General features: G+C 39.4%; 1 protein-coding gene across 1 annotated transcript in view; it reads left to right on the top strand.

The window, feature by feature from the left end:
- The window catches only part of DGKQ (diacylglycerol kinase theta), a 104,301-nt gene that overhangs the window by 71,270 nt on the left and 19,934 nt on the right, over window positions 1-13,097 (top strand). Inside the window, exons 10-17 of the mRNA XM_032676713.1 lie at window positions 1,949-2,049; window positions 3,531-3,754; window positions 4,576-4,666; window positions 8,344-8,398; window positions 9,577-9,638; window positions 9,882-10,032; window positions 10,818-10,856; window positions 12,513-12,628. Coding sequence (XP_032532604.1) covers window positions 1,949-2,049; window positions 3,531-3,754; window positions 4,576-4,666; window positions 8,344-8,398; window positions 9,577-9,638; window positions 9,882-10,032; window positions 10,818-10,856; window positions 12,513-12,628 — 839 coding nt within the window. The remainder of the gene's footprint in view (window positions 1-1,948; window positions 2,050-3,530; window positions 3,755-4,575; window positions 4,667-8,343; window positions 8,399-9,576; window positions 9,639-9,881; window positions 10,033-10,817; window positions 10,857-12,512; window positions 12,629-13,097) is intronic.

The following is a 13,097-nucleotide window of genomic DNA, read 5'->3' as shown; positions in this document are numbered from 1 at the left end:
CTACTTTGCTGTGTAATGGCATGGCACAATGTTCTCACTTTGTTACCTAGTGAGAACATCCTTGTACACACATTGTGCCATGCCCAGTGGAATTGTTAATGAAGAAAGACCATAAGAAGTGAACGAGTCTACACAGAAAAAGAAGTCCAAGTGTAGCTTTCACATCTCAAAATAAAGAGACATAAGTGTCATGAGAATTAAGGTAGCAGGATTTTTCTTTGAGGGTTAATCTCATTTTAAAAGGACTGCTTTCAAACGTAGTATTAGATGAACCTTTAGTTCTGTGGTGTCTGCTTTCGAGTGACTGAAGTTGCAGAATGTGCACCAAAACAGGAATAAGATTAGACACAGTGTGCATTCAGGTGGTTCAAGAAGGGTAGCACTGAAGTGTCCTTGCAAAGTAGTTGTTCACTGCAGTCTTGCCTCATACCCTGTCACTGCAGCATTGAGGTACCCCATGATGCACATTTCTGCCTGGGTGTCTTGCTTGCTTTCTTCAGCCATCGGTTCAGGGGTGGTTTGGTGGTTTTGTTCTGCCAGTTGCAACTCTCCTTTTTAATCCTTCTATGGCAAATGGTAGTTGGCTCATGTGTTCCATTGAACCTAAATACCGATGTTATTTGAGAGGAAAAGTATTTTATTCTGTACTACAAAGTATTTCCAAGCTGTAAGAAAGTAGACTCCAGCATGTAATGGATCTCCTTTACCGTGTTAACAGACTGCATGATTAACCAGTCATGTAGGCATTGCAGCTGGTGTACGAGGCTTTCACTTAATATTTCTAACATCTCAAGACTGCAAGTGATAGCTTCTAGTGATTTTATTACTTTGTGAAGAATGCAGGTGTACAGATTTATGATGATATCATAGTCTGTAACATTGTGCTATATATACAAAGAGTGACTTCTGTTAACAGCTCAGTCCAACACTGCAATAAGAAGGGCAGATTCTGTCAGTGAAGAATAGTCATGTCTGCTGTAAAGCATGAGCTCTCTGGGGAGAGAAACCTGCAAAGAACAAGCAAAACTGAGCATTTTATCAGGTATCTTCATAAAGATGTGATCAGGAGAGGACACAAGGTCTGTCTTCATGAAGTCTCCTTTTTGATCTCGATTGGTTAATTTGCTTTCCTTTCCACATACAAGTGGTAAGGACACATGTAATGGACTAGTAATATTCATTTGTTCCTAAAACCTCTCAAAAGCTTCCTGTTCTTTGAGAATTTGATTGCACTTTGCTATTGCTCTTAAAATAGTCACTTAAGTAAGAGAGAGACTTTGTCATACAGCTGACTGAGTCATAACTCATCTTTCTCAAAGGTGAACCTGAAATCCTTCACTCTTCACCCTTTCAGAGATGTCTGTGCAACAACCTGTGCTCGACGGCTTGAGCATGGACTTGATAAAGCTTTAGTGAAGTGAAAGACAGCAAAGGGCTGAAGTTCATTTGCTGTACCTTCTTTCTTCTAGATTTTCAGTTGTCCCTGTGTTTTCTCCTGTTACCTGTACACTTAACCAGCTATTTTAAGGACTTTATTCAGAAGCATGCTCTCAGAACTGTCAGTGCTTTGGGAGCTGTTCTGAAGGGGATGGCACTGTGTCTTGGTCTTCAAGTTGTTCAACTGGTCAGTTATAAATTCAGTCTTGAATGATGAGGATGAAGAAGTGGAAACATAAACAGTATAGTTATATGTAAGCACTTACAGCAAAAGCCAGGATAAAACTATAGTTACTTGAAATACTCTTCCCTCTTTCCTCTGTGAATTTACCCATGTTTTAAATGAACAGTAACAAAAAGAAATGAAAATATTCAGCCTCAAAGCTTGTCAAGCAAAAACATTTCAATGGGTTAAAAGCAGATTTTTAGTAGTTCCATTGTACCCTTTCTATTCAGGTAGCTTTATGATTCATGGGTATGTTATTGAAATACAGTAATTGTTTCCATTTAGGTAAACAAACATTGAAGATATTTGATGGGAATGATGCGGTGAAACGCAATCAATTTCGACTGATTTCAGTTCCAAGGATTGCAAAAAATGAAGAAGTTGTGGTAAGATACCTGGTGCAGGTCAATATTCCAATGTGATAAAGGGGCATATGATTACATGTTAGTCAGAAGCTAACAGTTTTACAAATCTAAATCAAAACCAAGAAAATCTGTAAATGAACTATCTTATTACAGTGTAATTAATGTCTTCATGTAGTGCTCTTATTTTAGAGCATCTGAAGAAATAGTGGCTTACACATCTCTAGTATAATGGGGACCACAGTACATCACATTTTAAGCAGTCATTCTGCTTCCTTGTGTGACTGTGAAGTCTGATACTACTGATGTGAGCAATACTGGATAACCAGCTCCTTGGATCTTGCTCCTTTACTATAGTAGTTAGTGGTTTGTTGTTTATCCTGGACAGCCACCAATATTGCACTTGAGTTAATCAGCTGTGAACACTGAAGCATACTATAGTTATCTCTGCTCCTTGGCTGTGAAAGTAATGAATTATTGATCACATACTGGCCACTCACTGGTTTTTCCCCACTGCTCCATCTGGGGTGGAAAAATTACTCAGTACTAAATCAGGTGTACTGTACAGATCGTAATTTGCTGGACTAGGCAGAGACCCCACACTGTGCAGAAATAAAGCCTGGAGAGGGAATGGGGTGGTGCACAGGAGAACTGGGCATGCTGAGGCCTCAAAGTCATAAAGGACTTGGAAGAGTATTCTGGAGAATTTATTACTTCAGAATTCTGACAGTTTAAAACTAAAGGTCATTAGGATTTTTATCGTGATGCCGTGCTGAAAATCAAGAGGAATTTTGAAAATGGAGTGTAGTGTTCTGCATGTCTAAGATCTTAAAGGAAAACTGTGCAGAGGGCTGAAAACACTTATTTAGGAGTGCTGCTTGCCTTTCAAGCACATTTTATCAGGCAGCTGCTTTTAATACCAGTTCTCACAGGTGAGTTACTGAGCTGTATTGACTGCAGCATCTGTGTTAGCAGAGGTGCTGCAGGCATGGGCATGGATGTAAAATTCCTGTGACTGCATGCATCTTGCAAGGACAGATCTTACTTTTCCCCTTCAGAGGTGTTCAGGGCAGACTTGTGGCTGAGAAACTCTCTAATTTTCTATATCCCCTTAGTGCAAAAAGATTGAGTAGGCAGAGTTGGGCACGATCAAATGTAATTTACCATTTTCCTTGTGCAGTAAATCTTGTATGCAGCAAGTGTAGCTTTACTGGTGCTGAATTTTTACATCTGGTTTTAAAATGACTATCATTTGCCAAAAATACTGTGGACTGTGTTCAGATCCATTGATATCTCAAGTTTTCTTTTTTCACGTTCACTAAAATTTGTTTTCAAAACTTCACTCTTGTTTTGTTTTTTTGCCATTGCTGTTTATCTACAGCTCTGAGCTTAAAACATGCATTAAAGGTCCATTTCACAAATAAGGTATTTATAAATGTCTGTGGCTACACATTTCTTAATGGTGTCTTTTCAAGTAAATGTTAATTTATCTTGCTGTGTTTTAGGAGGCTGCTTTGAGGGCGTACTATATAAATGATGACCAGCAGGAGTACGAGCTGCAGACCTTCACGCAGCAGGTGCTGCTCTCTGATGATGTTATCAACAGGAACGATGCTGCAGAGGACAGCAACTTGGGCTCAGTATTCCGAGAATCCGTCCCTGAAGCTTGGATCATCAGAGCCAAACCAAAGGACGAGGAAGTGATCAGAATTTATCCTGCCTGGCTAAAGTGAGTATTTTCCTACTTGATCACAAGGCTATGCTGCTTGGCTACATTTGTCTGCCGTAGTCTAGCCCTGTTTGTTTCAGTTATTGAAGCTGCAGAAGTATAGCAGAGAATGTAGTTTACTTTTCTGTATTTCAGGATCCTTCTGTTCATTTCTCTGAATGAGTAATATGCATATTATTCATTTCCATGCCTGGAAACTCTTGGGTTTCTTTACAGGCATGGAACATAGTGTACAGCTTCTGCAGTACTATTTTCATGTATTTGGTCAGGAAGATGCAACTTCACATTAAACTATATCTGTAAACAAATGATGATATGCACTTGTCACTTGAAAAATTGATTGATTTTTTTTTAAGAAATATGAAGTAGGAAGAACTACAGTGTAAGTTCCCATGTGAGATTAGGGGGGAAAAAAAAGGAAAAAAATAACTGTTCCGTTTGCCACTGAGACAGTATAAATTTTAAGCATATTTGGCAGTGAAAACAAAATGGTGTGGTGACCTTTCCATTTCTGAAGAGCTGTGGGATCGATCGGATTTTACCATTTGTTCAGTTTGCTGTTGCAACTACACTGTCAAATTTTGTGAAAGACTTGAAGGTAATTTTGTGTATAAGAGGAAACTTAATTTGCAGTGCTACAATTGTAATTACCAGTTCCTTGAGATGAAAGTCTTTTCTTGTCTGTAGCACTGATACTGCATCTGCCATGAGTCTCAGTGAACAACTTTCTTCAAGTAATGCAAATTTGACACCTAGGTAAAAAAGGTACACACAGGATAGGTCAAATGATTGTCCTAAAATAAGTATTTCTTTTCTCTTAGGGTGGGAATGGCATATGTTTCTCTACGAGTAAATAAGGATAGCACGGCGCAGACTGTGATCAAAGAAGTGCTTCCCTTACTTGGAAGGCAGGTAACTGAAAGATCCCAAGCCTGTCCATATACCACCTGAGTGACCCTGAAGTGGGGTGCATATATTTTTCTCTTCAAGAATTGTAATTCCTTCATTTGCAGTTACTGTACATGATTTTAGTGTGGCAGATGATCTTGTGTGACTGGCACACTGCTCAAAGCTTTCTGCATTCTTCCTGGTAGGTGCAGCTCCTCTGTACTGGAGGGTACCATCAGTCTTTCTGGGTCAAGCAGATATTCTTGTATGAACACAGTGATTCTGTGTTCATACACTTCTAATCTTACCTTGTTAGGAAACTGGCAGTCACTGTTAGGATGATCATGCTTGTCTCCTGATTCTTTGTGCTGCCCTGCAAAGGAAATCAAAGAATCACAGAACATCTCAAGTTGGAAAGGACCCATAAGGATTACTGAGACCAACTTCTTGTTCCTTGCAGGACTACTTAAAACCAAAGTGTATGACTAACAGCTTTGTTCAGACATTCCTTGAATTCTCATAGACTTGGTGCCATGAACACTTCCCTGGGGATCTTGTCCCAGTGGTCGACCATCCTCTCAGTGAAGAACCTTTTCTGAATGACTAGTTCGAACTTCCCTTGATGCAGCTTTGTTCTCTTTCTTTGGGTCCTATCACTCGTCACCAGAGAGAGGAGATCAGCACTTCTCCCTTCGCTGCCTCCCTTCAGGAAAATGTTAATTGTGGTGAGGTCATGCCTCAGCCTCTTCTTCTCCAAGGTGAACAAACCAAGTGCCTCCTAAGTCCTGACCTTGAGTTTTTTCATCATCTTGGTCACCCTGCTTTGGACACACTCAAATGGTTTGATATCCTTCTTACATTGAGGCACCCAAAACTGCACACTGTACTTGAGGTAGGGCTGCCCCACTGCAGAGCAGAGGAGGACGATCATTTCCCTCGACTGGCTGGTGATGCTGATGCCCCCTAGGACACAGTTAGCCCTCCTGGCTGCCAGGGCACTGCTGACTCAGATTCAACTTGCCATCAACCCCATCCATGAGATCTTTCTGCAGGACTGCTCTCCAGCTCTCCTCCCCAAGTCTGTATTTTTAACCAGGCTTACTTACCCCACCCTAGGGGGATCTGACAGTTGTTCCTGTTAAATTTTGAACGGCTGGTGATTGCCCAATTCTCTAGCCTATCAGACCTCCCTGTAAGGGTCTCCTATCCTCAAGGGAGCCCACAGCTACTCCCAACTTAGTATCATCAGCAAACTCACTTCCTGTGCATTTGATGCCTGTATCCAGACAATTTATATAAACATGAAAGAGTGCTGGTCCTAAAATTGAGCCCTGGGAAACCACACGGGTGACTGGCCACCAATCTGATGTAATCCCACATACTCTAATGCTTTGAGCCTGACCTGTCAGCCAGCTGCTTACCCAACGCAGTATGGACTTGTCTAGCTCTGTTCTGCACAGGTTATCCAGAAGGGTATTGTGAGGCACAGTGTTAAAGGCTTTGCTAAAATCCAAACCCACCACACTCACTGGCTTCCCTTGGTCAGCTAGGTAGGTGACCTTGTCATAAAAGGAAATTAAATTTGTCAAACGCTACCTTCCCCTCACTAACCTGTGCTGACTGTGACTGATGACTTCATTGTCTCTCCAGTATTTTTCAAATACTCCCCAGAATAACCATCTCCATGATTTTACCAGGCACTGAAAGAGATTGACAGGGTCTTCCTTTTTGCCCTTCTTGAACAGTGGAACAGCAGCTTGCCATTGTCTGGGACCTTTCCAGATTCCCTAGACCATTGAAAGACAATGGAGAGAGGTCCCGTGATGACATTGGCCTGGTCTTTCAGTAGCCTGGATGAATTCCATCAGACCCTATTGATTCATGTGCACTGGGCTGAAGCAGCAAGTCTCAAACAAGGTCAGGGTTGGCTGGGAGTCCCAGAGCTCATCACTGGTATTGGACAGAAGTGAAGAAGGCATTGAACGTCTCCACTTTGTCTACATCCCTATTTTTGAGGTGACCAACCTCACAAAGCAACAGATCAATATTATCTCTGATCTTACTTTTGCTATTGACATATTGACAATATCCCTTATTGTTGTCTTTCACAGTGCTTGACTCAATTGGAGTTCAAGGCCACCTTGAAATCCAATAGAGCTTTGGCTGCAGAAATTTTCTCCTTTCGGTGGCAAGCAGCATCTCTGTAGTCCTCAAGGACTGCAAGGAAGGACTTGAGGCTGAAACAAAACCATATTCTTTTGGAAATTATTAGATACCTTTTGTACTCTTGTAGATGCAGATGTTTTCCTCAGAAGAGGGTCTCTTTTCAATCTGCCTGCCCTTCTGTCCTTCTTAGAGTTGGTGCCAAAATAGCATGACTTCTAGGAAAAATTTTAGTAGAATTTTAGTAGAATGGAGACACAAAGCTGTAGCATGCATGTTTCATTTAGCGGTTGGGGCTTGTCAACACGCCAGCAGATCAACACACCTCTGCTGCTCTGGGGAACAGCCATGCTTCAGAGAGGGTGACTTCTGCCTTCTGTGTTATTTACAGGGTACACAGGAACATGTGTGTGGCTATCTATCTGCAGTAGGTGATAGCTGTAGATCTCTGTCTCTGTGTACCCAGCTGTGTAATGCAGGCAGCTTGTTTTGCACCGTAGCATAATTCTAGGATTTGTTGACAGTCCGTTTACTCAAGTGCTGTGGACCTTTTAATAAAAATTTGAACAACTGTCTCCAAAATTTTGTCTCGCCTGAAAAAAGTAGCTGTCAAACAGTATAGCTGGATACTCTGTTTGGGAAAGATCTTCACATCTATGTGTTTGGGAGGCTAGCTGTATGCTGTAAAAGACTCAATTCTTAGGCACAATTGCAATTTCTCCAACAGTGATAATTTTTAAAGGCTCTTCTCATTTTCCTGTAAAAAGATGCGCATACAGGAAATTTCTTTTTAATATCCAGAATTTGTCCTTGATGAAGATCCTCTCCAAGTCACTTTCATCAAATATCAGGCAAAGCACATGTAGGAAGTTGAGGCTCTTAACACCCCCGTTCATGGCGTGTAGGATTTTTCTCTTGAGTTTCAAGGCCACAAATTGAGGCACTTCTTCAGTCCTCGGAGTCACATGTTTGCAGGGTTTCAATAATTGTAGTAAATGGTTCAACTCTTGGCTGTGCCAGCTTTTCTGGTCCAGCTGCAAGGCACTTGAGTGGTCCCTGGCAGAAGCTTGGAGAAGAGGCTGTGGCACATGTAAGAGATCACTGCCTGTGGAGTTGTCCCAGGCGAGGGGGAATGGTCAGCTGCTTTTGCCAAGCCTAGTCCCTGGGCCGTGTTCTCAAAGAGCAGGTTCATTCCCAGTGCTGCATGCTTTCTCTGGAAGGACACTCAGGAAATACCCTGGATGAGCTGCTGATTGCTGAAGCAGGAGTAGAATTAACTGTGCTGGCCAGGTGCCACTTCATAATGTGGCTGCAAGGATGCCAGTGTATTTAAGGGCATGGGAGCCTGGTGCCATGAGCATGTAAAATGAAGATTATTCCTGACTCAGATGGAGTTGGTTAGAGGAAGAACGTCGTGATTTGATTTAAAAATGTTTAATTTTCATGCTCTGTGTGTACAGTGTATAACACAATAACGTAAACATCTGGCAAAATTATGTTGTTCAGAAACTGCATTTACGTGTTGCATCTTTTGGCAGACGGAGTGCCTCCAGAATTTCAAATTGGTAGAAGTGCTTATGGGCAGTAAGCAAGGTAAGTGAAGGAGCACTGGTCAAAGGCACATTCATAACTGACCTTCAAGGAGTTTTTTTCCCATTCCAACGCAGTTGCAGTTCATTTTTTACAATAAAAAACACAAATGAAGCTTCGTAATGATGTTGAAATACTTCATCAGAAGTGATGCTGGTCCTCCTCAGTTTTGTGTGTCCTCTGGGAATAAGGTTCCCTTCTCTTTCTTTGTTCTCACATAAAAATTTACTTGTGGTTTCTGGTGGGTATTGACACTTTGTCCTGTTTTGGGGAGCTGTGTTTAACTGACATAATTGCAGTTATGTATTAAAGATTAATTCTAAAGTTCAAATGACTCCCTCCATCTCTCTTCTTTCCCCTGACACAACCCCCAAACAAGAGTAAGTTTGAGTCCTAAGATAGTCTGTAGATAATCCAAATAATATGTGTGTGTGTGTTAGGAAGTACAGAAATCTGCAGTCCTGGCATTGCTCAAGTGTTTTGTGGTCCTGCAGGAGCTGAGCTGGTGTTCTCCAAGTTCATGTCCCTTTGTGTTTCAGTATTCTTGAGGTTGTACAAGAGAGATAAATAAAGCCATTGAAGTAGTCTGATCTCTGACCATAGCTGAGTAAATACCTTTGTAGTTCAAAAACTGGCTCGATACTTTTCTTTATGTGTGAGCATTATCAGGCAGTTGTTTTGTAAGGTTATTGTAGCCTTGTGAATGTCTTAACCTTGGTTGGTTTCTGGTGCTCAATTTTAAAGTATCGTTTGCAAACTTACTTTAACTGGAAGTTGTTAGAATTCTTCTAGTATTTTGATAAAACACAGGAGTAGCTTATTAATGCAGCTGTTAGTGAATATAGTTTTAAGGTCTTCTGTCAAGCAGTTAGACTGTTAATTAAAGTACTGCTTGTCTTTTGAGTGGGTCCAGGCTGTTTCTGCCTTTCTTTAAAGGAGGGTGGTGTTTAGGAACTGTGAAAAAACTCAGACTGTTCCAAGCACCTAAGTGTTTTTTCTGTTGAATAATGAGTAGTTCAGGTCACCATGGTCTTTTTTGCTGAAGTTAGTTATATGCAGAGCTGTACTTTTTTCCCTAATTTTTTTCTTTCTTTCTTTCTTTCTTTTTTTTGTGTGTTTAATTGACCCTGATAATAATTTACATTGCTTTCTAACATCATCAATGTTCTTGCTGTCTCCAGTTCAGCGCATGGTTTTGGACAATCAAGAACTGATTCTTAACAGATTCAAGGACATACGAAAGGTAAATCTGAAAAAAAAAAAACCAACCACGATCCTTTTATTTTATAGAGAGTCCCCTTTATTACAGAAAAAGTGAGTGATTAGTTACCCCCCAAGCTGGTTCTAAGATCTTGAGGTTTGCTTCTGTTTGTGATGTTCTTTAGGCATAGAGGATGTGATTGCTAAGTGCAGAACTGTTTTGGATTTTGTTTCACGGTATCTTTTTGCCAAATGTCACGTCATTTATTTTCCTTTACTTTGGTAGACTTCAATACGTCAGATGAATCAAACAAGATTTTACATTGTGGAAAACAGTAAATCCATCGTGCAAGTAAATTTATTTGTTGGTGGCCTGCCACCTCAGCTTTCTGCTGAAGAATACACAAATATTCTCAAGGAAGAATTAGCTATCAAAAGTAAGTAAACAGGTGCATTTTCAGACACTTTAACTTGTACAGAACAAAATGTAGCATCTATTGCTCCTTTTTATTTTTATTTTTTTAAAAAACTTTTTCTGACCTTATTTAAAAAATTATTCTGCCTCGTACTCTCATGGAGGCTTTTTTTTTCTGAGTGAAAAGCTTTTCACTCTTTTAAAGAACTGTGTGTACCTTAAAACATTCAAATTATGCCAGTGCAGTTTAATTCCCTGTACATGAATGTCCCTTTCCTTTATTAACCTCTGACACTTTTTGTGTGGGTTGTTCTCCACATTATTCTTAGACTTTGTGTCTGGTCATGGAGGAGTGTGAGCAGTGTTTGTACACATATATGGACAAGCACATATATGCACACATATATGGACTCAGGGAAAAGAATTTATTTTTCTTTTTCAAAGAAGTGTAATTGATTTTTCATAATAGTCCTTCAACCAATGCTTTCTATAAACAGTGTCAGGAATGCATCATGATTTTTGTTTCGGGAAACGAAGCGTTTTTCCCAATCTTTTATGTAACTTCAAGAGGAATTAAACTTAAAATGCTAGAAAGAATTCATAGTCACCTTTTATGAAAATCAGTTTAGCTTTTCTTACTTGCAAAGTAAACTTAGAAGAGGGAAAATGTTAGCTGGAGGTTCTCCCTATATTTGTATAACTTTTAGTATTTATTTATATTGTATTTATGTAACTTTTAAAAATACTTTAAATATTTACTCTAAATGTACCCAAGGTTTTATGTGTTTATATTTTTACCCTTTGCAGCAAATGTAGTATCTGTGAGTCATGTTTATCAAGCACAAGGTAAGCATTAAGATTTTTACTCTTACAAACTATGTCTGTTTTCAAAACTGCAGCCTAATACTAGAGGTTTGAAGCTCAGAATATGTTAGTTCTACTGCACGACCAAAAAGCCCTTCAGGTAGAATGTAACACATTGTATTTATGAAGAGCAGTGGATTAGTGTTACCTCATTAAAAAAAGTTAAAAGGTTGGCTTCATGCCTCGTGTACCAGAAGGTGGTAATATTTCATCATAAAAATGAGGTTTGAAGTTGCACTTCAACTGAACAATCTAACACCACAGAACTGATGAAAACCCTTCAGGTGCTCCCTCTTTATTTTGACTTCTAAAATACTAAAGTTTGGTAGTGCTTTTGGACTCAGTGGGATTGTTCCACAGTCGCTGTTTCCTAGCACAGTGTTAGTAGCTAGCTGGAAACTGTAGAAAATAAATACGTTCATCTCTGTTCATCCTTTGAGCTTTTGCTGTACGAATTTTATTTCAGCAAGGTCGGAGAAGCCTTGTGGCTTCTGAGAGCTGGAGCAGCAGTGGCTCAGGGCAGCTTTAGTGCAGTGGTCAGATGGAGATCTGCATTTGGTAAAACTCAGAAGTGTGGAATTTTCTCTTTTGTGTGTTTAGGCATCAATATATTTGAGATGTTTCACATCCTTTGGCAGGCTTAAATTTCACATGTCTGCTAAATGGATCTTTCCATATCATGGTTTTGAAGACTGTTGTGTGCTTCCTTTGTGTATTTGCTGTCTCCACATGGCTAATTAATACTTTTCATAAGGAAAACTATAAAGCTTTCAGATGTGCCTTGTCCTTTTCATATTTCTTAGTGGAGAAAAATTGGATTTGCGATGCTCTTCTCATGTCACAGCTTCATTGAACCAAATTTACATGCATGAGTTTTTTAGATGTTTCTGTTTGTATGTGATTTTTTTATTGTCACTTCCTTTCGTTTGTGTTTTTGTGTTTTTCATAACTTCCTGACTCTCCCTTTTCATTGCACCCAGGTTACGTGACCAGTTTGCATCTCACATGCTGCCTGTTATGCACTTTGATCTTATCCTGCCCCATTTTCTTCCTCATTAAGTGTCTCTCACTTTAAACTAACTTAACAGTACTTTATTTTATTTTTATTTCATTTTATCTTTCTCTTTTGTCTTCCCTTCTTCCCCAATTTCCTCGTACAGGACCTAAGCCAACATAAAGATATCTAAAACTGATTCTCAAACCAAATCTTTCCTTGCAGTAATTCTTACAGAGATACTGTTAATGAATGGAACTAATGGATTTTTAATAATGAGATACAGAATGAAACCTGATACCTTTGTCACTTGTACATGATGAGAAAAGCATATTAGTTGTGATAAAGAGTATGGAAATACGCCCTTGCCTCTGAAGCTCAAAGGAAGTATTTAAATGTGCATCAGTTCTGTGCTGCAGTTCTTGCTTGTCTTCAAACTACTTTGCTTTAACAAAAATCTGAGGTGTGTTCTGGGTTTATGAAGAAAGCTTTCGAAACAGAACAGCCCAATTCACTGATAACAAACAAACAACTTTTGCTGAATAATGTTTTGAGTAAACTGAGTGAACTTTTGCTGTGATATATGAGACCTATTTCCGATAATAATAGAAAATATAAAAAATAGTTCTGATGCCTCTTTACAGGTGCTGTTGTACTCCAAATTTCATGTTTTTCTGAAGCTGAAAGAATATATATGCTAGTTAAAGATACTGTTATCAATGACAAGCCTCTGAATGCTGTGGTGATTCCTGAAGTTATGGTAAGAGATGAGTTTGAACAACTGCCCTAAAAGTCTTTCTGCTGGAACTAAATGAAAATACTTTTTATTTAAAGAGGCCTTAAGTGATTTTCTCTAAGTAGTGTGATGAAAAAAAAAAATCCTTCAGAGTCTGTACTTGACATAATGATATACTTTTGTGATTTAAATCACTTGTCCTTTTACTGTTGAATTGTCAATATACAACTGCCTACCTATGCAACTATAAAGGGGAGAAAAACATTTTTTTTCCCCTTTTTATTTCTTTCAATGATGAAAAAGTTAGGTGGGGTTTTAGTTTTAGCTGGCATGTCTGAAAATGTCTACAAAAATTTTATTTTGGGGACTAAATGTGTTTCCTCACTAACCATGAGGTAAAGTACTATTGCTTATCTTCACATTTACAGTATCTTTGTTTCCCCATTCTGTAGCAGAGGGAGTCTGACCTTGTTCAGACCTTGTGGATTTCAGA

This window comes from Chiroxiphia lanceolata, chromosome Z, assembly GCF_009829145.1.
Source record: "Chiroxiphia lanceolata isolate bChiLan1 chromosome Z, bChiLan1.pri, whole genome shotgun sequence".
Classification (NCBI taxonomy): Eukaryota; Metazoa; Chordata; class Aves; order Passeriformes; family Pipridae; genus Chiroxiphia; species Chiroxiphia lanceolata.
The sequence above is the reverse complement of the archived record's forward strand: the minus strand, read 5'-3'. Positions and strand labels throughout refer to the sequence as shown.